At 45.0% G+C, this 25,892-nt stretch overlaps 1 protein-coding gene across 1 annotated transcript in view; it reads left to right on the top strand.

The window, feature by feature from the left end:
- The window catches only part of LOC126471480 (transmembrane protein 183-like), a 149,678-nt gene that overhangs the window by 112,615 nt on the left and 11,171 nt on the right, over positions 1–25,892 (top strand). The window contains exon 6 of the mRNA XM_050099682.1: positions 9,659–9,799. Coding sequence (XP_049955639.1) covers positions 9,659–9,799 — 141 coding nt within the window. The remainder of the gene's footprint in view (positions 1–9,658; positions 9,800–25,892) is intronic.

Raw genomic sequence — 25,892 nt, 5'->3', positions numbered from 1 at the left:
TGTGGGCATGTTTCAGTGACTACCGCGTGGTGCGGCAGTGGAACGTTGTGTGTTTCAAGGAACAGGGATCTCGCCTGGACTGCGAGGACGGGATAAACCTCTCTAAAAAAAAAAAAAACTCAATCTCAAGGTGTGCTGTGCGCTGATGGGATGTATGGCTGTTGAGGTGGAACAGTCATTAGTAGCAACCTCTGGGGAACCTGCCACAACTCAGTTGTATAAGGCTTACTCAGGTATGTGGGCAGGGAGGGGGGGGGTCTGTCTGAGTGGACCCTTATTTCCCTAGCTGCTTGTGGGACTGAGATGGAAACCTCGAAATTTTCATCTTCTCCTCTCAGTGGGAAGGGTGTAGCACCTGGGAGTATCCTAAAGAATGAGAGATGCTAGTCCTCCTGATAATAAGAATACTTTAGACTGCAGTAACAGGACTCGTGGATAAAGAGGAAGGAGGGGATGTTTGAAAAAGTTTCCCCCCTTTTATATCCATAACAGTTTGGAAGGCCTTGCTGGAACATTAAAATATATCCAACAATTGCATAATGGCACATTGTTGGTCAAAACTAACAGGTCAAAGCATGTAGACCATCTTAAGAAATTGCAGAAACTGGGTGACTATATCATTGTTGAGACGCCCACCTATCTCTACTCAGTAAGGGCAATGTCACATGCCGAGATATCATGGACATTAACATAACAGAACTGAAGTAAGAATGGGCATCCCAGGGAATAGTCGATGTGGAGCAATAAATGCACAGGAATAATGCAGAAACTGAAGAGATGACCACTTTCATTGTCACATTCAGTTCTCCGACACTGCGTTAACATGTTATGACTGACTGGGTTCCTTAAACTTAATGTTCGGCCTTACATTCCAAACCCTATGTGGTGCTATAAATGCCAGTGTTTTGGCCATACAACCATGAGTTGTGAAGGTGAAGCGATCTGTGGAAACTGTGGAAAAGTCTCTGAGGCTGGCATCAACTGCTCTGGGAACCACCCAGTCTGGAGCCGAGACTGCCCAGTTTTTGCTGAAGAATGCAAAATACAGGAGATAAAAGTGACAAAGTGGATCCCCTATGCTGAAGCAAACAGGGAAGACCAATAGTTCTGCACTGAGCATCTAGTAGGTACAAGAAAGGCAGAATGCCTCTCAACAGCCTCTTTCTGCCTCAACCTTGAAGGGACAGGGTGCAGTCAAAGGTTCACGAAGTTTGAGACAAAAGCTGTCCCAAGTGCCGTCAGATGTAATTCTTTCCCATCTGACGGATGAGGAGGAGGATATCATCGAGTTAGATGCCTTGGATCCAGGCAGACCCTCCACTCCTCCTCACTCTTAAAGTGCTTCACCTCGCCTGCGCAAAGATAGGTGTAAATTAAAACCAGTCCAATGACATGGCTTCCACACTACAGTGGAACATGTGCTTTTGTTTACAAGAAACAAATTTTAAAGATACAGATGTACGTATGCTACAGGGATATATGCTATACTGCAAGGATGACCTATGAGGGGAAAGGGCCAAGGGAGGTGTTGCAGTAATTGTCACTAACACCCACCTCTCTTCTGTTCGCCCCCCCCCCCCCCATTTGCAAGCATTTGCACTGTTTGCTCACTGTATTTGCATCCACAAGATGCACTAGACTCTGAGGCTCTCACAGATCTATTGCACAACTCCCGCGACCATTCCTCCTCCTGGGAGACTTCAGTGGCCCAATACTTGCCCTCGGGGTCAGATTTTGGAGGGCCTCATGATGTCTCATGAGCTGTGCATCCTCGACTCAGGTAATCACACACATTTCTATATTGCTACTGGTACATTCTCAACCATCAACCTCTCTTTCTGTTCTCCCACCCGCGCGCCCACTCTGTTCAGTGGGAGGTCACTGACGACTTTCATTCCAGTAACCACTTCCCATTCCGCCTTCACCTACTGAATGGCTCACCACCTGAAGTTAAGCCCACAAAATGGATGGTTAGCAGCGTTTCAGCCAGCTGGCTGTGTTCGAACACTGTGACAGCGTCAAAGGATGGGTGGACTACATCACACAAGCGATCCATCATGCCACTGACTTTTCCATCTCACAGTCCTCAGGTCACCTCAGGAGGTGATGAGTACCTTGATAGACAGATGGGTGCCGTTTCACAACCTGAGAAAGACGTGCGGCTCTTCGACATTTTAAATGCTGGCTGACAGCAGACAACCTTAGGGTGTTTCCAGTCACGAGGGCCAAGGCTCACCACATCATTAGGGAGAGTAAGGAAAGGTCCTGACAAGTGTCCCTGGACTCCATCAGTCATTCCACTTCTAATGGGAAGCAATCTGGAGGATTTCTTGTAAACACAGCTATTTACCGAAGCAGCAGTGCTGAAACGGGAGCCTCCAAACAATGTCCAGAGACATTAAGATTCTGGCTGAGCATTGTGCACAAACTACTGCCAGTGCAAGCCAGGATCTGGCATTTCGTTGGTACCGTGCAACTGTAGAGAGGGAAAGTTGGACTTCAGGCCCAACAGTTCTACATCTACATTTATACTCCGCAAGCCACCCAACGGCGTGTGGTGGAGGGCACTTTACATGCCACTGTCATGACCTCCCTTTCCTGTTCCAGTCGCGTATGGTTCGCGGGAAGGACGACTGCTGGAAAGCCTCTGTGCGCACTTGAATCTCTCTAATTTTACATTCGTGTTCTCCTCGGGAGGTAAAGTAGGGGGAAGCAACATATTAGATACCTCATCCAGAAACGCACCCTCTCGAAAGCTGGACAGCAAGCTACACCACGATGCAGAACGCCTCTCTTACAGAGTCTTCCACTTGAGTTTGCTAAACATCTCCATAATGCTATCACACTTACCAAATATCCCTGTGATGAAACGCACTGCTCTTCTTTGGATCTTCTCTATCTCCTCTGTCAACTCGACCTGGTACGGATCCCACACTGATGAGCAATGCTCAAGTATAGGTCGAACGAGTGTTTTGTAGGCCACCTCCTTTGTTGATGGACTACATTTTCTAAGGATTCTCCCAATGAATCTCAACCTGGCACCCGCCTTGCCATCAATTAATTTTATATGATCATTCCTCTTCAAATCGTTCCGTACACATACTCCCAGATATTTTACAGAAGTAACTGCTACCAGTGTTTGTTCCGCTATCATACAATAAAGGATCCTTCTTTCTATGTATTCGCAGTACATTACATTTGTCTATGTTAAGGGTCAGTTGCCACTCCCTGCACCAAGTGCCTATCCGCTGCAGATCTTCCTGCATTTCGCTGCAATTTTCTAATGCTGCAACTTCTCTGTGTAATACAGCATCATCCGCGAAAAGCCGCATGGAACTTCGACATTATCTACTAGGTCATTTATATATATTGTGAAAAGCAATGGTCCCATAACACTCCCTTGTGGCACGCCAGAGGTTACTTTAACGTCTGTAGACGTCTCTCCATTGAGAGCAACATGCTGTGTGCTAAAAACTGTGCAATCCAGCCACACACCTGGCCTGATATTCCGTAGGCTCTTACTTTATCAGGCGACAGTTTGGAACTGTATCGAACGCCATCCGGAAGTCAAGGAAAATGGCATCTACCTGGGAGCCTGTATCTAATATTTTCTGGGTCTCGCGAACAAATAAAGCGAGTTGGGTCTCACATGATAGCTGTTTCTGGAATCCATGTTGATTCCTACAGAGCAGATTCTGGGTTTCCGGAAATGACATGATACGCGAGCAAAAAACATGTTCTAAAATTCTACAACAGATCGATGTCGGAGATATAGGCCTATAGTTTTGCGCATCTGCTCGATGACCCTGCTTGAAAACTGGAACTACCTGTGCTCTTTTCCAATCATTTGGAACCTTCCGTTCCTCTAGAGACTTGCGGTACACGGCTGTTAGAAGGGGGGCAAGTTCTTTCGCGTACTCTGTGTAGAATCGAATTGGTATCCTGTCAGGTCCAGTGGACTTTCCTCTGTTGAGTGATTTCAGTTGCTTTTCTACTCCTTGGACACTTATTTCGATGACAGCCATTTTTTCATTCGTGCGAGGATTTAGAGAAGGAACTGCTGTGCGGTCTTCCTCTGTGAAACAGCTTGGGAATAAGGTGTTTAGTATTTCAGCTTTACGCGTGTCATACTCTGTTTCAATGCCATTATCGTCCCAGAGTATCTGGATATGCTGTTTCGATCCACTTACTGATTTAACGTAAGACCAGAACTTCCTAGGATTTTATGTCAAGTCAGTACATAGAATTTAGTTTCGAATTTGCTGAACGCTTCACGCATAGCCCTCCTTATGCTTTGACATCGTTTAGCTTCTGTGTGTCTGAGAGGTTTTGGCTGCGTTTAAACTTGCAGTGAAGCTCTCTTTGCTTTCGCAGTAGTTTCCTAACTTTGTTGTTGAACCCCGGTGGGTTTTTCCGGTCCCTCACAGTTTTACTTGGCACGTACCTGTCTAAAACACATTTTACGATTGCATTGAACTTTTTCCGTAAACACTCAACATTTTCAGTGTCGGAACAGAAATTTTCATTTTGATCTGTTAGGTAGTCTGAAATCTGCCTCCTATTACTCTTGCTAACCACGCGCACGTTTCACATATAAATAATGGTATAGTTTGAAAGTATATCATATTCGAAGTTACTAATGTATATACCTTTTTTGATCAATAAGACGTATCCTCTTTCACAAACACAAAAATGAATTTTGGAACTTGTGTTTTAGAGATATAAAGTTTGTAAATATTTGTTTTTATTTTTTTTGTTTTTTTTTTTTTGTCTGCACAGTCACCAGCATCAGCTTGATCATCATCATCATCATCTTCTTCTTCTTCTTCTTCTTCTTCTTCTTCTTGGCTCTGCAGCCTTTGATGCAGCCTGCTCTGGGACATCATTCCATTCATCCCCGACCAGTGTCTTGTATCTCCATCCTCTGACTCCAATAATTTTTAAATCTTTTTGTATCTCATCCAAGTGTCAAATCTTGGTCTTCCCCTGCTTCTTTGTCCCACTTGGTTGTGTAGTAGCACTAGTTTGTTGGGTTCTCATATTATGCATGAAAAATATGGCTACCCATTTCAGGCAGTTTATTTTAATGAACTTCATAATTTCAAAACCATCATATAATCTGTAAAGTTCAAAATTCTATTGTCTATGCTGTGCTCCATCTTCATTAGTAACCCCATAGATGCTTTGCAATACATTTTGCTCAAATCATATTATTAGCTCTTCACACTGTTGTCAGTGTCCGGGTTTTTGAGCCATATTTAATACTGGACTTATTAAAGTTTTATACAGTTGACACTGTTCTTCTGGATTTAAGTTGTGGGCTGCTCATAATAGCATTTATTATCGTATTCATACTAATATCGTTCTGTGATGTCACCAGTGTTCCCATACAGACAGATTCACAAATAGATTCTATTCGCTCCTGGTCAAATTCTAACACTGTATTTAGTTCTGGTCATGTTATTCACATGTATTTGGTATTACTGATGTCCACTTCCAGTCGCATTTCTATTGCTGCTGCCACTAGTGCCGAACATGTTACTTTAGCAGTGAGTTCTGTTCTTGCAAAAATAACATTATCATTTTCATATGCCAAAACCTGCACCATTCTATTCTATTGTATATTGTGACTGTTGTACTGATTTGAACTGCCCTTGTTACCTTCTCAAGTGCTATGTTAAAAAGCATACATGAGAGTGCATCCTCTTGCCTCAGTCCACAGTTCCAAAACTTGGTGTTAAACTTTTGTGTATCTGTATTTTAAGTGATGTTCCTGTGGTCAAACTTACGGGGTGTATTAACTGTTGTGATATGTCTAGTTCATTTATGGCTTCAGTAAACCTATTTCCTTTTATGGTGTAATAATCGACAAATGTATGATGTGTTTCTATATTGTGTTCCTTTGTTTTTCCAATATGTGCCACAGGGTGAATATTTGGTCAATAGTTGATTTGGCACATCCAAAGCCTGCCATGGATACAAAGCCGGGAGGAGAATATTTTATATATTGTTTTTGAGTAATGTAATTCCCCTATAATTAGTTCATTCCAGGATGTCCCCTGTCTTATGTGTAGCATATATCACTCCCGTATTCCAGTAATCTGGGATGACTTTTTGCATTCATATATTTAAGATCAGTGTGTGCAGCCATCTAACTAGATGTTCTCCATCACAATTAATAAGCTCTGCTAGCAGGTTGTCATTACCAGATGTCTTCTTGTTGTCTAATTTCTTTATTGCTAGCTGAATCTCATACATTGGGCATTCTATTTTCCTCTTCTTTTACCTGATGGGATTTCAGGTAGTTCCCATACTTCAGCATTATCTGAGTGTAATGATTCCTTAAAGTACTTTTTCCTCTACGTTGTGTTGTTTTTGGTTGAAATTCCTTTCTAAGGTTATTGACCTTTTGCAGAATTTCCCACTTTCATTAGTGTTATCCAGTGATTCAGTATCCTGCAACTGCCTTCCAGAAAGGCTCCTCCTCTTTGCTTTCAGAATCTGGTTTACAGTACACCTTTTATCTCTACACTCATCCACTAGCATTCTTGTCCTTCTGGCCTGCATTTTTTTTTTTTTTATGCTTCTTTCTTTGCTTTCATTGTCTCCTTACACTCGTCTTCATACCATTTATTCCTCTAGTCTGTTGTTACATACCAATCACTTCAGCCTGTATTTCATTTCTGATTTTATTCCATTGCTCATTTATGATATGAGTACAGTTTTGCAGGATTCCTGTCACTCTATTTTGCAAATTAATATGTAGGTACATCCTCGAGTTAAGTTCTGAGATATTATGCTTGCTTTGTCTTTGTCCTTTATTTTTGTGCATTTGGAATTCTCACTTTAATTTTTGCTATGGGCAGGCAATGATCAGATTGCACATTAGCACCTCTGAAACTATTGCAGTCTAGCACATCAGAGCCATGCCAGGTATCAATTAATATATGATCAGTTTGATTCCTGTATTGTTGTCTGGTCACACCCATGTCATTTTATGTATATTTTTATGGTTCCAGCATGCTAAAAACTGTCATGTTAAGTGATACAGCAAAATTTATGATGTGGAGTCAGCTGTTATTACTCTCTTTATAGAGGCTGTATTTACCAATGGTGGGGTAGAAGACCCGCTCCTGCCCTGTCTTAGCAATTATGTTTCCTGTCACCATCTTTGTACCTCCCCCCCCCCCCCCCCTTTCACTACTTGCTCAATTTCTTCATTGACAGTCTCCCTTTATGCTGTTTTCTCCTCAGTAGGGGCATGCACATTTAGGAGACCGCAGTTAATGAATTTCACCTTCATTTTCATATAACATAACCTTGGACTTACTGCTTTAAATCCAATCACTAGTTGTTCTGTACTTTGACTCTGGGTTGGGTACCCAGTCTTCCACAGGGTTGCTCAGGTTCCCAGAGTTCACCAACTGCAGGTGAGAGACAAAATTGAGTAAGACAGACTATGTGGCCTCGACTTGCTTAAAGTCATATTTTATGCATCACTACCCCATTTGAACTCTGTCACCAACATGTCCCAATTTTAATTTTGATCAAAACAAGCAGCCTTGGTTTTCATCACACACTGAAGAGCCAAAAAAACTGGTACACCTTCCTAATATTGTGTAGGACCCGCGTGAACACGCAGAAGCACTGCAACATGATATGGCATGGACGAGACTAATATCTGAAATAGTGCTGGAGGAATTGTCACCTTGAATGTTGCAGGGCTGTCCATAAATCCATGAGAGTACGAGGGTGTGGAGATCTCTTCTGAACAGCACATTGCAAGGCATCACAGATATGCTCAGTGTTCATGTCTTGGAAGTTCATTGGCCAGCAGATGTGTTCAAACCTAGGAGAGTGTTCCTGGAGCCACTCTGTAGCAATTCTAGATGTGTGGGGTGTTACACTGTCCTGCTAGAATTGCCTAAGTCCATCAGAGTACACAATGTATATGAATGGATTCAGTGATCAGACATGATGCTTATGTACGTGTCATCTGTCAGAGGCATATCTAGACGTATCAGGGGTCCCATGTCACTCTGTAATTGCACATGCCCCACAACATTACAGAATTGCACATGCCCCACAACATTACAGGGCAACCATCAGCTTGAACAGTCCCCAGCTGACATGCAGGGTCCATGGATTCATGAGTTTGTCTCCATACCCGTATACGTCCATCTGCTCAATACAATTTTAAATGAGACTTGTTTGACCAGGCAACATGTTTCCAGTCATCAAGACTCCAATGTTGGTGTTGATGGGCCCAAGTGAGGTGAACGAAAGGCTTTGTGTCATGCAGTTACAAAGGGTACACGAGTGGGCTTTCGGCTCTGAAAGCCCATATCTATGATCTTTCGTTGGATGGTTCTCACACTGACACTTGTTGGTGGCCCAGCATAAAAATCTGCAGCAGTTTGAAAAAGGGTTGCACTTCCATCATGTTGAACAATTCTCTTCAGTCATCATTGTGCCACAGTGATATCAGAGATTTGGTGTTTCACCAGATTCCTGATATTCATGGTACACTCATGAAATGGTCGTATGGGAAAATCCCCACTTAATCACTACCTCGGAGATGCTTTGTCCCATCGCTCATGCATCGACTATAACACTGCGTTCAAACTTGCTTAAATCTTGATAACCTGCCATTGTAGTAGCAGTAATCAATCCAAAAACTGCGTCAGACATTTGGTGTCTTATATAGGCGTTGCAGATTGCAGTGTCTTGTTCTGCCTGTTTACATCTCACTGTATTTGAACACGCATACCTATACCAGTTTCATTGGCACTTCAGTGTATTTTGGTGACCCTTCACATTGGGTGGCCTTAGTACCGGCTAAGATGGTAACCATTTCGTGTCTCCTTGCTGAAGTTGCAGTGGACAATGTACTTCACTTTTTTTAGGTGTGTTGCAGGTCCTCTGCCAGTCAATTATATACCGGGTGGACAGAAAGTGTCTGAAAAGCTTGTAAAGGTGTAGCAAAGTAGGCTGTTCTGAGAAATAATGAAGAAAAAAATTTGATGTATTGCACTGTTTCCGAGTTCATTAACTTCAGTGCTAATCAGTCAGGTTAATGCATGTGCAAATTCAAGCAGCCTGCCAGAAATAATCGTTGTCAATTGTTCTCATAGCGTAGAGGGTAGTGCACAAGATTGCTCAGCCTTTGGCTCAGGTTTGATGCTTACTACCGTCCCATGCTCATGTTTTGTATTGCTTTCATTTGGTCTTAGGAAATGAAGTGAATAACACATTTGATGACTATGTGTTTGGTGGGCCACTTGAATTTGTGCACCCAGTGGCCTGGTTGGCTGACTTCAATGCTAATGAACTTGGAAACAATTCATCTTATTAGATTTTTCCTTAATAATTATTTCTCAATGTAACCTACCCTTCAACTCTTTCATAAGCTTTTCAGGCTGTTTCTGACCACTCTGTATGTGCACAGTTCCACCCCAGGCCAGTCACTAAGCTAAATGCTGTATCTGTGCCTTCAAGAACCATATGCGGAATGAGATGAGCCAGAATTGACATTATCTATCAGACGAGACCCAATCAACAGCCATAGTAGTATAATTCAATTATTTGTTCTTATATTTATTGAAATTCTCTGCCATAAAGTTCCATTGTTCAAAAAATTGTTTCTTTTATTTTACAGATTAACTTGGGATCAGGCTACTGGACATACTACTTAAAATTACAAGATATTAATCATACAAGCAAACCAATATCCTCGAACCTTGTTGAAGTGCTGGATGATATCATGATCAATAGAGAAGAAGGCTGTGTGACAATGATGGTAAAAATATAGCAAAGTACTGATACGAATTATGTTGGGCACAAATAATGAAAGCGCGCGCGCGCGCGCGCGCGCGCGCATACACACACACACACACACACACACACACACACACACACACAAATTGTTTGTCAATACGAGATAAGTGAACTTCAATGTCCTGTCATGTAATTAAAATGTACTGATGTAGGGCATGTATATGCTTTATAATGAAGATTTTACACTGTCCAGTCACACTAATGTGACCACCTGTCAAAAGCTTGAATAACGACTTTTTGCAGTGCAGATTGCTGCAAGGCATGTAGGAAGAGTGTCAGTGAGGTTCTGGAAAATACCAACAGGGTTATGGACCCATGTTGAGTCCAGTACTGTAACCAGCTGCACTGAGTTTCTCAGTTGAGGATCCACGGTGCGAATAGCCCGATCGAGGTGGTCCCACAGATTCTCAATTGTATTTAAATCAAGGGAGTTCGGTGGCCTGGGCAGTACGTAAACTCATCCTGGTGCTCTTCAAACCACGCATGTAAAGTGCGAGCTGTGTGACACGATGCATTGTCCTGCGGGTAGATACCGTGATGCCGAGGAAAAACAAACTACATATTGTGGTGGACATAGTCCAAGAGGATAGATGAATACTTGTGTTGATCCGTTGTGTCTTCCAGAATGACGAGATCAGCCAGGGAACATCACGAAAACAAGCCCCAGAGCATAATGCTCCCTTCTATGGCCTGGACCCTTCCTACGATTGCACATAAGATTTCATCCTTTATATGAACAGCAGTGAGCATAGGTTCTTGAACTAGGTGCTTGCTGCACAGGCCTGTATGCAGTAATTGTCATTGAGGAGACACTGTTGGTAGCCCCTTGGTTCATCTGGGCAGTCGGTTGCTCAACAGTTGCATGTCTATTCACCTGTACCCATCTTCACAGCCGCCATTTACCCCTGTCATCTATGAACTATGGGGCATCACAGTTGCCTCGGTACTGGTTTTGGGTAGCACCAGTTTGCCATGCACAGTATACTTTAACCACAGCAGCACATGAACAGTTTACAAACTTACCCATTTCGGAAAGGCTTCCACCTTTGGCCCAAAAGCCAATGACCGTGCCATTTTGGATGTCGCATAAATCGCTCCGTTTCCACATTATGACAACAACTACATTGTTTTTCATGTCAGCCTGACACGATTTATATACTGTCTACTGCTAGTGCTGCCATCTAAGAGTGGTTATTGCACACTGACGTTAAACTTGGGTGGTGGTCACATAAACTGTGGATAAAGGTGCTTATACTAATCAAGCTGTAGCAAACCAATAGAAACTGCTTAAAAAACGTTTTGCACTACAGGCATATCTGCAAATGTGTGGGTGTAGATTTGAGGGAAGCAGGGAATGAGACTAAGCTTAATTGGGGGGGGGGGGGGGGGGGGACACACTTCACAGGGGATTTAAAAATAAAACTAAAATAGTCGGTTCAAAAGAGCAAATTTTTGCAAATCTCTGAAACCAAAATCTGCTCCTGGGTAACATTCATACTATGATACTCTACCCCATGCGTTGCAACATTCTTGGATCGTCAGCTTGCTGCCCACAAGGTGGTTGAGATGTTTTAGGGGAGTCCTACCCTTTTCTACAGTTGCAACTTTCTGTGGTCTGCCAGCATTTGAATATGGTTCCTGCAGTAACACACTGCAAGTTTCAGCTGGTTGTAAGCATGCTCTACAGGGTTCGTATCGGCAGATACTGCAGACCACTCAGTTCGGTTGATTCCTACCTCCAGGTGAGAGGTATTTGTGAGGTAGGCGCAGTGTGCTCATGCATTATCGTCTTGAAGGATTAACCCAGAGATGTTGAGAGTAGGGTGGCAGATCCTTTCCCAGTGTTGTACAGTGCTCAAATTTCCCTCAGTAACAGTGAGAGGCATTTGGTATCCCTGAATGGTGTCTGCCCAAAATGTGACTGACCTGTCTCCCTACTGAACCTGCAGGACTGCATACCTGATATCAACACTGATAGATGGCAACTTCCACATGCTTCTAAAACAGGCAGACTTGTTGATTTGAATCACATGAAGGTGGTTACATACTGTCTGGGTGAATAGTCTTCCAGTTGGCTCCAGTGGGGTACCTATGAGTTATAGTTTTTAGGTTGCAATCATCTGCTGGTGGTGTGGACTGTGAACAACTGTGACTTAAAGATGAAATAACTATAGCTGAGAATGAAACCAAATCAAAGATGAAGAGCTACTCACAGGCTTCTAGTGTAGCTCTTATCACACACTACTATCCTGGCTGGAAACTTAACAGGCATCTGCACTGGGACTGCAGTTCCCTTATGTTGTGCGCTGAAATGAAGTACATCCTAATAGCTTTTCTCCCCGCCCCTTCCATAACAGCTTTTTGTTGCCTGCAGCCTCTTTGTAAAACATTTTACGTCAGCTTTTATTTATTTATTGCTAGACGGTTCCTATCTTCAGGATCATACCACTGTGAAATATGTCCTAAGCAACCTTCTACCATTGCCTATTGCTATATTAGTGAAGCTGTCATCAGCCTTAAGTTTAATTGGTTTTGAACACGACAACTCTTAAATAGGTAGGATCCTATTGAAAGTAATATGTCTTTGCCTTCCTCTGACCTTAGAACTGACTTGCCCAGCCTTTTATATGGTCACCTACAGTATAACATGGACAGCAGCGTATTTTATTTAACAAACGTTGCCAAATAAGTGACAAATGAAAATCCCAGTATTTATCGGTTATCAAATCCCAACCTTTGAGCTGAAGTATGGCTATGAATTACTGGACCCCCATGCCACAAGTACTGGTATATTCTTATCTTTCTTGTGCCTTTGTATCACATCAGTGTAGGGTTGACAGGGTTATTAACAGATTTGGGATTGTTAGTTTAAGGGGTACCTGGATGCCCTTCCTGTCACCACTTCATTACCTCTAGGGAGGGAGTACATGTACCCCAACTGTCTGCGTGTAGTGTTGTTCATGTGAGTGGGCAAAAGTTTAAAATGCTTGAAAATCTTGTGACTGAGGCAGAACATGGGTAGCAACCAGATATTGGCCTTAAGGGATGTGGGAAATGGCCTAAAAACCACATCCAGGCTGGCTGGCCGGCCCATGGATCCTCATTTTTAACCAGCCAGGCAAATTCAGTCCAGGGCCAGGCACACCTCCCTGTCCCAGAAGCAGTGCTTTAATGCACTACTATGTGGGTATGTGAGTACTGGTATATTTCCTACTTAATAAAAGGGAGAGCCACTTGTGAGACAACCTGTGTTGTATACCTGTTACCAAACAACCACTGTTGCGCTGATGATCCATGAACCCCTAGTAAAATGCAAATGAAGGCACTAAGTTCATGAAGATAAGCCACAGTACTATGTTACAGAGTTCACATACCAAAGCCCAGAAGAGGTGTCCTTGACTGCAGTTTTGATGGGGAACTAGCTGTGCAACATATGCTTGGTTCCTCACACATGAATTCTCTTCAGTTGTGGTACATCTCCATTCCACATTCCAGACACATTCATTTTTCGTCATCCTTGTCATTTATTTATTCTTTATCATTCTTGTGACACATGATTATGTTCTCTTTTTCATAACTTTCATTTCTTTGATTTTTTCTTATAATGCATTGTTTGCAACTTATTTCCTTTCTTGTCATTGCCCCCCCGTCTTCTCAACATGTCTGCCAGCTTTCTCCGTGCATTATCTCTGACTTATCAGGTTTTCAATCTGACACATTTAACTTAATAGGTTTTGATATGCTTCCATCATGTGGAGCTATCTTGAAGTTGTACTTCTAGCATGGCCTCACCTGACAGATGGGTGACAATAGCTGGCGCCCAGCATTGGCAGCCCTTGGAAAAAACCAGTGCCCAGACCTCAGTCTGTCTGGAGTATCAGTACCAGCGTGGCCACCAAGAAGAGGGGTGTGGTCTGGTCAGTTGAATTGTGGAGAGTTGGAAATGGTGTGACCTACCATACAGTTTATTGCTGAGTAGTTCCATCTTGGGGGATGGAACCATAGGAGGCTTGGAAAAGCATTAGTGCTTTGTCCAGAGCACGGTGCTGGTACAGCTTTGCCAGTTTGGACTTGAAGGTGTGGACAGACCTCTCCGTCAGCCCATTTGATGCTGGATGGAAAGGCACTGTATGCACAAAGCCGATGTTATTGTGAGAACAAGCAGTGACAGATTCAAAGGATGTGAACTGGGGCCCGTTATTTGTCACTATTGTTTCCAGGAGCCATTCAATAGAAAAAATACGAGCCAGTGCTTGAATCATATTAGCAGAGGACGTCGACGGCATGCATACACATATGGGAACCCGCTGCCAGCATCAATACGAATTAATGAGGAATATCCCAAAAAAGGGCCAGCAAAATTTAAAGGTAGGTGAGGCCAAGGTGGTGATGCATCTGGCTAGGGGAAATATCACTGAACTGGTGCTGTCTGTTTACTCTTAACAGGCATTGGAAGCTGCAACCACGTTGGCAATTTCAGTGTCAATGTCAGCCCGATGCCAGTGTACATGTTACCTAGCAAGTCTTTCGGTCTGTTGTTGAGGAGTGACAATATTCATTCCCTGAGGGCATATGAGATTACTACACGAGTGTGACCATTGTCCCCCCGTAGTAATGACATCTGTAAGAGTGGATAAGTCATTGCAACAGTACTAGAAGACTTGTACTTTGTTTGCTATCTGCTGGCCAATTGTGATCCACCAGATGGTGTACTTCTCAGGTGACCAGATCTTCAGAGAATTGGTGGGCAATATCTGCCACATCTAAGGGGAAGGTGGCCACTGCTTCTTTTTCTTTGGTATCCGTGTGGAAACAGACCTCTGGTGCCAAATTGAGTTCGTGGTCTTGTCCCATCGGTAGTTGGAAAGGATGTTGGCATTTGCATGTTGAGCTGTTGAATGAGACTTGATGATGTCGTAGGAGTATCCAGACAAAAAGATGCCCACAGGCTGGAGACAATGCACTGTCCTGGTTGGAATATTTGTGTCAGCCAGAAAAATGACAAAAGATGTTAATGATCAGTCAGGAATGTAAACTGTCTGGAACTTATTCAGGCAAAAAGAATAGCTTTCTTCAAATCATTATCTACGACTGATAAATATTTGTAAAAAAATTTCTTTTTGTGCTAACAGCTGTAAAGTTTTATTTATTCTCTACTGATTTTGGTACTGGCTACCATCTTCACAGGAGATCATAATGTGCGTCAGTTGGTCATATATACAGCTTTGCCAAATATGGCAGCATCATGTATGACATCATGAAAATTCAACAAATCAATTATTGTGATGATCGATCACATGGTATACTTAACATTGAAATGTCAAAACTGAGAATGTTTGAGGCCCTAATGTTAGTAAAGGATGTGTGCTGTGAAGGCTGCCTAATAATGGACCCAAGCCTTAGACTGGTCTTAGACTTCTATAGTGATCTGCTGTAACTTGAATTGTTTGCCTGGAAGGGAGAGGGGGGAGGTAGGTTGTAAGCTTCCCTGTCAGAGATGGTCATTGAAGAACCTATATCAATTTGAAAAACCAATGGAACAGCATTGACATCCGCTGTTAGTGTTCTGAGTCTGTTGGAAATGGGGGCACAACATGGACGTCTAGAGAGTAGGCATTGGGCACCTCATCTAAACCATAATCTGGTGGGACCTGTATGAGTGCAATCCACATTCATCTTGGGGAATGGCTGACAGACCTCTGTGTTGTGTCCCATTTTGCTGCAGGTCAAGCATTTGCTTCCATGGTAGCAGTGTTGACGTTATGAAATGATTGCTGCAAGAGGGCAGCCGTTGTAGATGTTGCGCACCTGTAGGGGTTTTGCCCCTGATGGGTGACTCGGGTTGGTGAGAATCGAGACTGGGGCTGGGGCAGTGATTCGGGCAGGTGGCAAACCCCTGGGAGGGGTCCTGCTATGCTGCTGAGGACCTAAGAGACTGAAAGTCCTAATAATGGCCAAATATGTATCCAACATGGGATCCTTAAGTCTGAGGAAGTCATTGTGGAGTCCTTCATCTGACGAGTGGTCGAGGATGATGTCTGAGATTGAAGATGTGATGTATGACTGTGAACACATTGGAACCTACAGTCTCAGGAGACACTGTTCTGGCTATCCACTCTGTATAAGATTGTCCACTGAATTTATAAGAGCTGAAAAACTTGGGACAAGCAGCTGTGACATGCACTTGAGAAAGAAGTATTCTAGGAGACAAGACTTCAATTGTTCATATGGGAGGGTGTGGGGTGTGACCTCTGGGTTGAGCTGCTGCAGTGAGTAGTACACTTCAGGGACTGCGCAAGCCTAAGAGAATGATTGCTTCTGTGGACCGGAAAATGTTGTTCCATCCTGGCCACATATTTTGCGCATGGCTCAACCTTTTCGTCAAATGTCTGGAATGGTGATGCTGCCATCCAGAGTCCTTCACCAGAGAAATCTGTGTGTGATAGGTACTTGGAGAAGTCAAGAGGCATCGTGCTGATGTCATCTTCTCTACTGTCACTTGCATGGCCCCTTGCATATTCTGGAGCAGCAGTAGTACATGGGCAGTAACGTCCAATGGTTTAGACATGTTGGAATGGAAAGTAAATATCAGCCAACTCTTTGGTTGGAAGTCACATGAAAGAAAACAGTGTCTACCTGTGGTATAGCAAAAGCATGAAAAACTGGGTTGACTAATGAACACCTCATTGCCAGTTATGTCTGTGGCATTGGAGGTGCAGTGAGAACACAGCCCAAGTAAACACTGTACAACAAGTTTATTAAAGAACACACAATCAAAAGGTTCTTTCTTGGGGGCAAGCTTTTACAAGAACCATTCGTGGTGAAGTTTGGTTATCACTTATGATTGGCGCAAGTTCTTAATTGGGCAGACAGCCACAATAAATGAGAAAGTTAAAGTATGAGCTCACTTTAGAGTTAAAACACAAGATTATGACAATGGTCAATACAAGTCCACTGTGGTAACTGGTGTAGAGGCCACTTCCTGGCGATGTCTGAGGTAGTCACTGGTAGCTCAATGTTGCAGATGCTGTAACGCAGTGAGTGGCATACAACATGAAACCACAGGAGCCACACTAGCAGACAACAGCCAGAATATGTCACACACTCACTGGGTGTTAGAGGTTCTGGGTATTTCCTTAGAGAGACTTCTGATTGGTGGACCACTACTGTGGTCAGTGTCTGGTGTAGAGGATTCGAAGATACAAACTGTTCAGCACCGGCCTAAACGCTCTGGCAGCGCCAGGATACAGCTCGATATATTTGTGGCCTCATGATCCCATGGTAGCAAGCAGGTCATTGGGGCCACTTGTGGTACTCGTTCTGATGCCTGTTGATCCGGCAGGCCCATGAGGTCTACTGGCTGTTGTCTGCTTCTGTGGCTTCAATGTGTAGGTCACATGTGATGCTGGTGTGAGAGGGGTTGCAGGTAGAGAGGATGAACATCCCAAGCACAGCACTAATGCGCCTTCTCTCAAATATGATTATAAGACATCACATTAAATGCTAATTAACATTTCCACTATGTGTAGTTGTGGTGATTTGTACTGTTGCCTTTAGTGTGTCTGCACCATACTCTAACCTTACTAGACTATCACACAGACTTCCATATGGAGGCCTTAGTAAAGGCATCCCTGATGTAGAGAACCCAGTTAGTCAAAAATGTGTTACCAGATATGAATGCAATCCTGATTCAGCTTTACAAAGAATTCTCCACAGCATTGGCAGCCATTATTGAGAATCTCTTGCCCAGTGCAAAGTCTCAAGCTCAGGTGACTCATGTATATGATAAGGGTAAAAGAACAGACCTGCAAAATGACAGACTAATATCCTTAACATCAGAATGCTGCAGAATTCATGAACTTGTTCTTAGAACAAATAGAATTAATTTCCTTGATACAGAAAAGCATCTGTTTACAAGTCTTCACAGTTTCAGAAAGAATCACTCGTGTGAAACTCGGCTTGCCCTTTCCTTGTGTGATATCCTGTGAACCATGGGTGTAGGGAAACAGGCAGACTCCATACTCAGAGTTCCGGAAACTGTTTCACATAGTGCCCCACTGCAGACTGTTAATGGAGATAAGAGTATGTGGAATAGGTTCCTATGGGTACTTACGACCTTAGCAGTTTTGCACCCTAAAGCACACAGAGAGAGAGAGAGTGAGCGAGTGAGTGTGCAGGGTGGAGAAAAATTGTCACAAAATTTTAACCCTGGATAGCTGATGCCAGTAGGAACCAAAATTACTAATGTTGTGTAGGTCAACACTGCACCATTTTGAAACTACGGAAACTTAGCGCCGCATGCTCAGATTGGCTGTGGGAGTGTCCTGTTGCCATTCATCAGTTGACGGGCAGTGCTATGGTTGTCTGTTCACGTCCCTCGCCCCGTCACTGCCCCAACATGATACACACGTGTCGAATAGGTTTGTCTCCACCTCACTTCAGAGGCATTCACACGTAAGCTTTGCTTCAGTGCACACATGCACGTCACCTGCAATTTAGTCATAAGTGAGCATGGTGACCCAGTATTCGTTTGAAGAACAGTGAGATACAGTTTTTGCTTATGGACTAGCAGACAGTAATGCACATGAAGCTCGACAGTTTCATGAGGAATGGTACCCAGCAAGACACCACCCACACCCACAAACGTTTACAGCAATTCACCGGCGGCTTAGTGAAACAGGCTCGTTAGCAGGATATTGTGGTGATGCTGGAAGATCTTGGACACGATGGGATGCTGCATTTGTAGAGACTGTTCTTGAGCGCTCCGGGGAAGCACATACGACAAGTAGTCGAGCTGTTGGACACGACATGGGGGTCACTCATTGGGCAGTCTGGGAGGTTTTGAGGGATGACGTCAGCATGCATTCAGTTTCCACCCTTTCCAAGACCTAAATCCTGTGGCGGACTGAACACAGGCTAGGGTTTTGCCGGTGGTTTCTGTGACGTTTTGCATAAGATCCTGACTTCCCCGCCATTGTGTTGTTTACTGACGAGTGCGCCTTCCATGGGATGGCCTTTACAACACTCGAAACGTTCATTACGGGGCAAGGGAAAATACTCACATCACTTATGTCCATAGTCCATTGACACCAGGAACAATTTTCACCTAACATTTGGGCAGGCATTGTGGGTGACCATCTGATTGGCCTGGTCCGTCTACCTGTTCGACTTACCATGGCAAATTACCTTCACTTTTTGCAAGAAACTCTACACGGCCTGCTGGAAGATGTTCCCCTGGACATATGGCTACGTGTGTGGTTGCACCATGATGGGGCACCTGTACATAACAGTTGTGCTGTGTGCGGATATTTAAATGAACTCTTTGACAGCCGGGTAATTGGCAGAGGTGCTTGTAGGACATGGACCCTGCCATCATCAGACCTCACACTACCAGACTTTTTCCTGTGGGGATTCTTCAAGGTTCTAGTTCACCCACCTGGACGCAAACCACCTAGAAACAAAGAGAAATTAATGGAGCGCAGTAAACATCCATTTCTTGTCAACAGTATCAGCTTATTTCCAAGAATAAGCAGCTTTCACTCAGTTAATACTTGGGAGAAATCCAACCTGCATTTGAATTAGACTTCCTTAACTCTTGTGCAGAAAGATGTGCAGTATTCTGCTGCATCCATTTTCAATAACCTACCACAAGTATTCAAAAATCTTACCAGTAATCCACAGGCGTTCAAATTGAAACTGAAGAGTTTTCTGTTGAGGAGTTCCTTAAAAAATTAAGTCTATTTGTATGTTACATTGTTGATTCGACTATTTTGGGTTCATAAACATTTTATTTTTACCTGTTATCACTTTTATGTTCCCCCCTGCAGATCCAGGGGTAAGAATAGGCCTGAGGTATTCCTGTCTGTCATAAGAGGCGACTAAAAGGAGTTTCACATGTTTTGACCTTTATGTGATGGTCCCCCGTAGGGATTGACCTTCATTTTTCAAAATTTTCCTGAAGAGCGAGCCAATTAGGGAATGGCACCTTACATGGTGCATTGTGCCCATCGTGCATTGAGAGCTTTAGCCCACTTTCTTGTCGTCGCATTGCAGTCCCGCCCGTTCTCCACCTCTTGGGCGAGGACACCTTCCTGGATGCGTTTTCCACCATGCACTATGGAGTCACTTTCTGTGCCGACGATTACCATGGACTTCTTTGTACCTCATATTCAGTACGGTAGCCAGTCTGTTGGGGTGGGACCACCATGTATCCTGTCGGTTGTAGCCCCCTGACAACACAGGGATTGCTCTGCTGATTCCTGCACCGCCAATTTCCCACGTATGCCAAGGAGTAGATGCCCATCGCCCTGGGGCTTTGGGACCCCTGGCAATAGCAATCCTGCTAGGTGGCCTTTGCTGCAGCTGGGTGGTGCCCATGGGGAGGTCCCCTGGTCGGAGTGGGTAACATCAGGGTAGATGAAACACCATGAAGTGTAGTACGTCATCTCTTGCTGGTGGTCTGCTGCCAACAGTCTCTAAGCGGGCAAAGTCTAACTTTAATGCTAAGAAATATGACCCCAAGTTGTTCCCCTACCTGGCCACACCATGGGAGGAATGCCAGGCTAAGGATGACAGTGGAGCTTATTTGCCCTGATATGTCGTATGTGCGAGAGTTGATGGGGAATCTTTCATGTCCATGAAGGCTCAGTTTTTTGTGGAGCATTTGGAGGACAAGTTTGGGGAGGTGGAGGGCTTGTCCAAAATATGCTCTGCGTCAGTTTTGATAAAAACAGCGTCTTCTGCCCAGTCACGGGCATTACTCGCTTGTGGCAAGTTGGGGGATGTTTCTGTTACCATCATGCCGCATGAGAGCTTAAATATGGTCCAGGGTATTATATTCCACAGGGACGTTCTTTTGCAGTCTGGCAATGAGCTGCCAATTTAGAGCGGAGAGGTGTTCATTTCATCCAGTGCATCCATTGGGGTCTGAGGGATAATCAGGTTGCCACCAGTGCCTTCATCTTGGCCTTCGAGGGTGACACATCGCCCTTAAAGGTCAAGGTGATGGTCTACCACTGTGACGTCAAGCCATACATCCCTCCCCCGATGGTGCTTAAGTACTGGAAGTTCAGCCATATGTCTGCCTGCTGTACTTCCAGCCCCAGCTGTCAAGATTGTTGACATCCATCACATCCTAATACTCCATGTGACCTGCCTCCCATTTGTGTCAACTGCAGAGAGCATCATTCACCTTGATCGCCAGATTGCAGGATTTTATAAAAAGAGAGGAAAATCGAGGAATATAAGACCCTGGACCAACTGACCTACACTGAGGCTAAGAGGAAACTTGAGCACCTACATCCTGTGGCTAAGACCTCATACGCTGCCACTACAAGAACAGTTCACGGCCCATCAGTTCCTCGAATTCCTGTCACCTGTCAGAACCAAGAGACTACACCTGCCCCCTTGATGGTGGGGGGCACTTTCCTCCCTGTTGCTCCTGCACCACCTACTTTGGGAGCAACACCCCCCCCCCCCCCCCCCCAACCATCAGGGATTTCAGTCCCCACTTCTAAGCCAGAGAAGCATAAGGCTTCTTTGGCTCCTATAGCAAGGAAGGGGACCCTTCGGTCACTCCGTTCACAGGTTTCTGCTAGTGGAAAAGATGACACCCGCCAGCAGCTGAAGAGCCCAAAAGCAGCTGGTCATAGGGCTTCACGCACATCCTCAGTCCTGGAGACTGGTTCAGTGAAGTCCTCCCAGCCAGGGAAACCCAAGGAACAGTGCAAGAAATAGAAAAACAAGACCCCTATGAACAAGGAACTAGGGGTGGCACCCACACCAGCACTACCTACAAACTCTGCATCTGAGGATGGGATGGAGATTCTGGCGTCTGCTGAGGACCTGGATCTCGCCGGACCCTCAGACACAATGGATATAGACTGCTCAGGCAAAAAGTCAGTGGCAGCAGGTGACCCTGAGGCGTAAACTGCCTCATTGAATGTTCCATGCCTTCCCAGTCTCACGATGATATCATCCAGTGGAATTGTGGCGGTTTTTTCCACCGCCTGGCTGAGCTACGGAAACTGTTTAGCTATACACCTGCTATCTGCATTGCCCTCAAGGAAACCTGGTTACAGGCAATGCGGACCCCTGCCCACTGTGGCTATAAGGGATATTGCAGGAACCGTAGCAGCTATAATCGAATGCTGGGTGGAGTTTGTGTTTGTCCTAAACTCAGTTTCTAGTGAACCTGTGCCCTTTCAAACCCCCTCTTGAATCTGTGGCTGTCCAGATACAGACGACACAGGAAATAACTGTCTGTAATGTATATCTTCCTCCAGATGGTGCAGTACCCCTGAATGTAATAGCTGCACTGATTGATCAACTCCCTAAACCTTTCCTACGTTTGGGAGATTTTAACGCGCATAACCCCGTGTGAGGTGACACTGTGCTTACTGGCCGAGGCAAAGATATCAAAATTTTACTGTATCAGTTCGACCTCTGCCTCTTAAATACTGGGGCCACACATTTCAGTGTGGCTCGAGGTAGTTACTCGGCCATTGATTTATCAGTTTGTAGCACAGGACTTATCCCATCTGTCCACTGGGGAGCACATGGTAGTGACCACTTCCCCATCACCTTGTCACTGCCCCAGCGTCAGGCCCACGAGCACCTGCCCAGATGGGCTGTAAACAAGGCAGACTGGGAAACTTGCACCTCTGCCCACATGGTAACATCGATGTGATGGTTGAGCAGGTGACTACCACAATCGTTTCTGCAGCAGAAAATGTGATTCCTCACTCTTTAGGGTGCCCCCAGCGAAAGACAGTCCCTTGATGGTCGCCGGAAGTTACTGAGGCAATTACAGAGCATTGGCGAGCTCTACAGTGACATAAGCGACACCCTTCCCTAGAGCATGCTCTCTGCCTGTGTACGCCAGCTTATAAAATGATGGAAACAGGAGTGTTTGGATAGGTACGTGTCGACCATTGGGTGCCGTACGTCACCTTCCCAAGTCTGGACACAGATCAGACGTCTTTTTGGGGACCAGACCCCAACAGGTGTCCCTCGCGTTACCATGAATGGTGTGCTGTGTACAGATGCAAATGCGATTGCTGAGCAATTTGCTGAGCTCTATGCTTGAGCCTCTGCGTTGGAGAACTACCCCCAGCCTTCCGCACCCACAAACAGCGTATGGAAAGGAAAGTCCTCTCTGTCACTACACGCCACAGTGAACCCATAACACCCCATTTACAGAGTAGGAGCTCCTCAGCGCACTTGCACGTTGCCCCTACACAGCCCCTGGGCCAGATCGGATCCACAGTCAGATGATTAAACATCTCTTTTGTGACTACAAGCTCCATATCCTAGTCATCTTCAGCCTGTTTTGGTGTGATGGGGTCTTTCCATCGCAATGGTGGGAGAGCACCATCGTTCCAGTGCTCAAACCCAGCAAGAACCCACTTGATATGGATAGCTATTGGCCCATCAGTCTCACCAACGTTATTTGTAAGCTGCTGGAATGTATGGTATGTTGGTGGTTGGATTGGGTCCTAGAGTCGCATGGCCTACTAGCTCCATGTCAGGGCGGCTTCTGCCAGGGGCTCTCTACCACTGATAATCTTGTGTGCCACAAGTCTGCCATCCAACTAGCCGTTTCCAGATGCCAACACATGGTTGCTATCTTTTTTTATTTATGAAAAGTGTATGACATGACCTTGCGACATCATGTCCTTGCCACATTATACGAGTGGGGTCTCAGAGGCCTGCTCCCGATTTTTATCCAAAGTTTCCTGTCGCTTCATACTTCCCGTGTCCCAAGTTGGTGCCTCCCATAGTTCCCCCCCATATCTAGGAGAATGGGGTCCCATAGGGCTCTGTATTGAGTGTATCACCATTTTTAGTGGCCATTAATGGTCTAGCAGCAGCTGTAGGGCTGTCCGTCTCACCCTCTCTGTATGCAGATGACTTCTTCATTTTGTACTGCTCCACCAGCACTGGTGTTGCTGAGTAGCACCTACAGGGAGCCATTCACAAGGCACAGTCATGGGCTCTCGCGCACGGCTTCCAGTTTTCGGCCACTAAGTTGTGGATCATGCACTTGTGTTGACATTGTACCATTCATATGGAACTGGAACTTAACCTTCATGACGATCCACTCACTGTAGTGGAGACATATCGTTTCTTAGGATTGGTTTTCGAAGCCCGATTGACTTTGCTACCTCACCTTTGTCAGCTTAAGTGGAAGTGCTGGCAGCACCTCAATACCCTCCGCTGCCTGAGCAACATCAATTGCGGTGCAGATCGCTCTACTCCGCTGCAGATCTACAAAGCCCTTGTTCAATCCCACCTTGACTATGGGAGTGTGGTTTATGGTTCGGTGGCACCCTCAGCATTGTGTGTACTTGGCCCAATGCACCACTGTGGCATTCGCCTAGTGACGGGAGCTTTTAGAATGAGTCCGGTGACCAGTTTCCTGGTGGAGGCTGGAGTTCCTGCTTTGCAGATCCAATGTGCACAGCTCTTTGCCAGTTATGTTGCACAGATTCATAGTTCTCCAGAGCATCTGAATTATCATCTCCTTTTTCCACCCGGGGCAGTTCATCTCCCACATCAGCAGCCCAGGTCAGGGCTAACGATTATGGTTCGCCTGCGATCCCTTCTGTCTAAACTGGAGTGCTTCCCTTTACCAACTCCCACCCAGGACCATCTGCATACACCTCCATGGTGCACACCTAGGCCGCAGATTTGTCTGGACCTTTCGCATGACCCTAAGGACTCAGTTATTCGTGCCGCTCTCCGCTGTCACTTCCTCTAGATTCTTGACGTGTTCTGGGGGTCTGAAGTGGTTTACACCTATTGACTTCGCCTACATCCACAGAGACCATTTTGAACAGCATTCCTTGCCTGATGCCTGCAGTGTATTCACTGCAGAGCTGGTAGCCATCTCTCGTGCACTTCAATATATCGGTTCGTGCCCTGGGGAATCATTTCTCCTGTGTACTGACTCCTTGAGCAGCCTACAGGCTATCGACCAGTGCCACTCTCGCCATCCTTTGGTAGTGTCCATCCAGGAATCCATCCTTGCACTGGAATGGTCTCATCATTCAGTGGTGTTTGTGTGGACTCCAGGACACGTTGGCATCCCAGGCAACAAACTTGCCAACAGGCTGGCCAAATAGGCTACACGGAAACCAGTTCTGGAGATGGGCATCTGTGAACCTGACCTACATTCTGACTCATGCCGTAGGGTTTTTCGGCTTTTGGAGATGGAATGGCATAACAGTACACACAACAAACTGCGTGTCATTAAGGAGACTACGAATGTGTGGAAGTCTTCCATGCGGGCCTCTCACAGGGAATCAGTTGTCCTCTGCTGGCTCCACATTGGCCATGCTTGGGTGACTCACAGTTACCTCCTACACTGTGAAGACCAGCCTGAGTGTCGGTGTGGCGCCCGATTGACAGTGGCCCATATTCTGGTGCACTGTCCCTCTTTGACTGCCCAGCGACAAAATCTTGTGTTACCAGTCTCTTTGCCACTAATTTTACCTGACAACACCTCGTCGGTTAGTTTTACATTTTATTTGTGAGGGTGGGTTTTATCATTTGATCTAAGTTTTAGTGCATGTTGTTTGTCCCTCTGTGTCCTCCACCCTAGTGCTTCTAGGGTGGAGGTTTTAAAGTGTTGCAGAGTGGCTAGCTTCTCCTTTTTTATTCTCATGGCCATCCAGCCATGGTAATGTGCTTTGTTGTTTTAATCTCTTCATCCTGTTTCTTGCGTTTCTGTGGTTTTCTTGTCCCTTGTTGTCCATTCACATTTTTGTTGCCCTTCATTGTTCATGTTATTTTTCCTTTCATTCCGTTTTGAGTTGTTGGTCTCGTTTGTTTCATCCTCACACTTGTGGCACTGTTTTATTCAGAACAAGGGACTGATGACCTCATAGTCTGGTCCCTTTCCCCCCCTTTTAATCCAACCAACCAACTTTTACGTTGTAACTTCATGTACTGACACGTTCCATGATCTTGGAGATTTGCTTCTCAATTTCGTCCTATGGAACTTTACGTGTAAATAAATAAATGCCAACAATCGCATCAGGGCAATGCCAAGA

This window comes from Schistocerca serialis, chromosome 3, assembly GCF_023864345.2.
Source record: "Schistocerca serialis cubense isolate TAMUIC-IGC-003099 chromosome 3, iqSchSeri2.2, whole genome shotgun sequence".
In the NCBI taxonomy this organism is placed as follows: domain Eukaryota; kingdom Metazoa; phylum Arthropoda; class Insecta; order Orthoptera; family Acrididae; genus Schistocerca; species Schistocerca serialis.
This window is presented reverse-complemented; position numbering and strand designations above follow the sequence as displayed.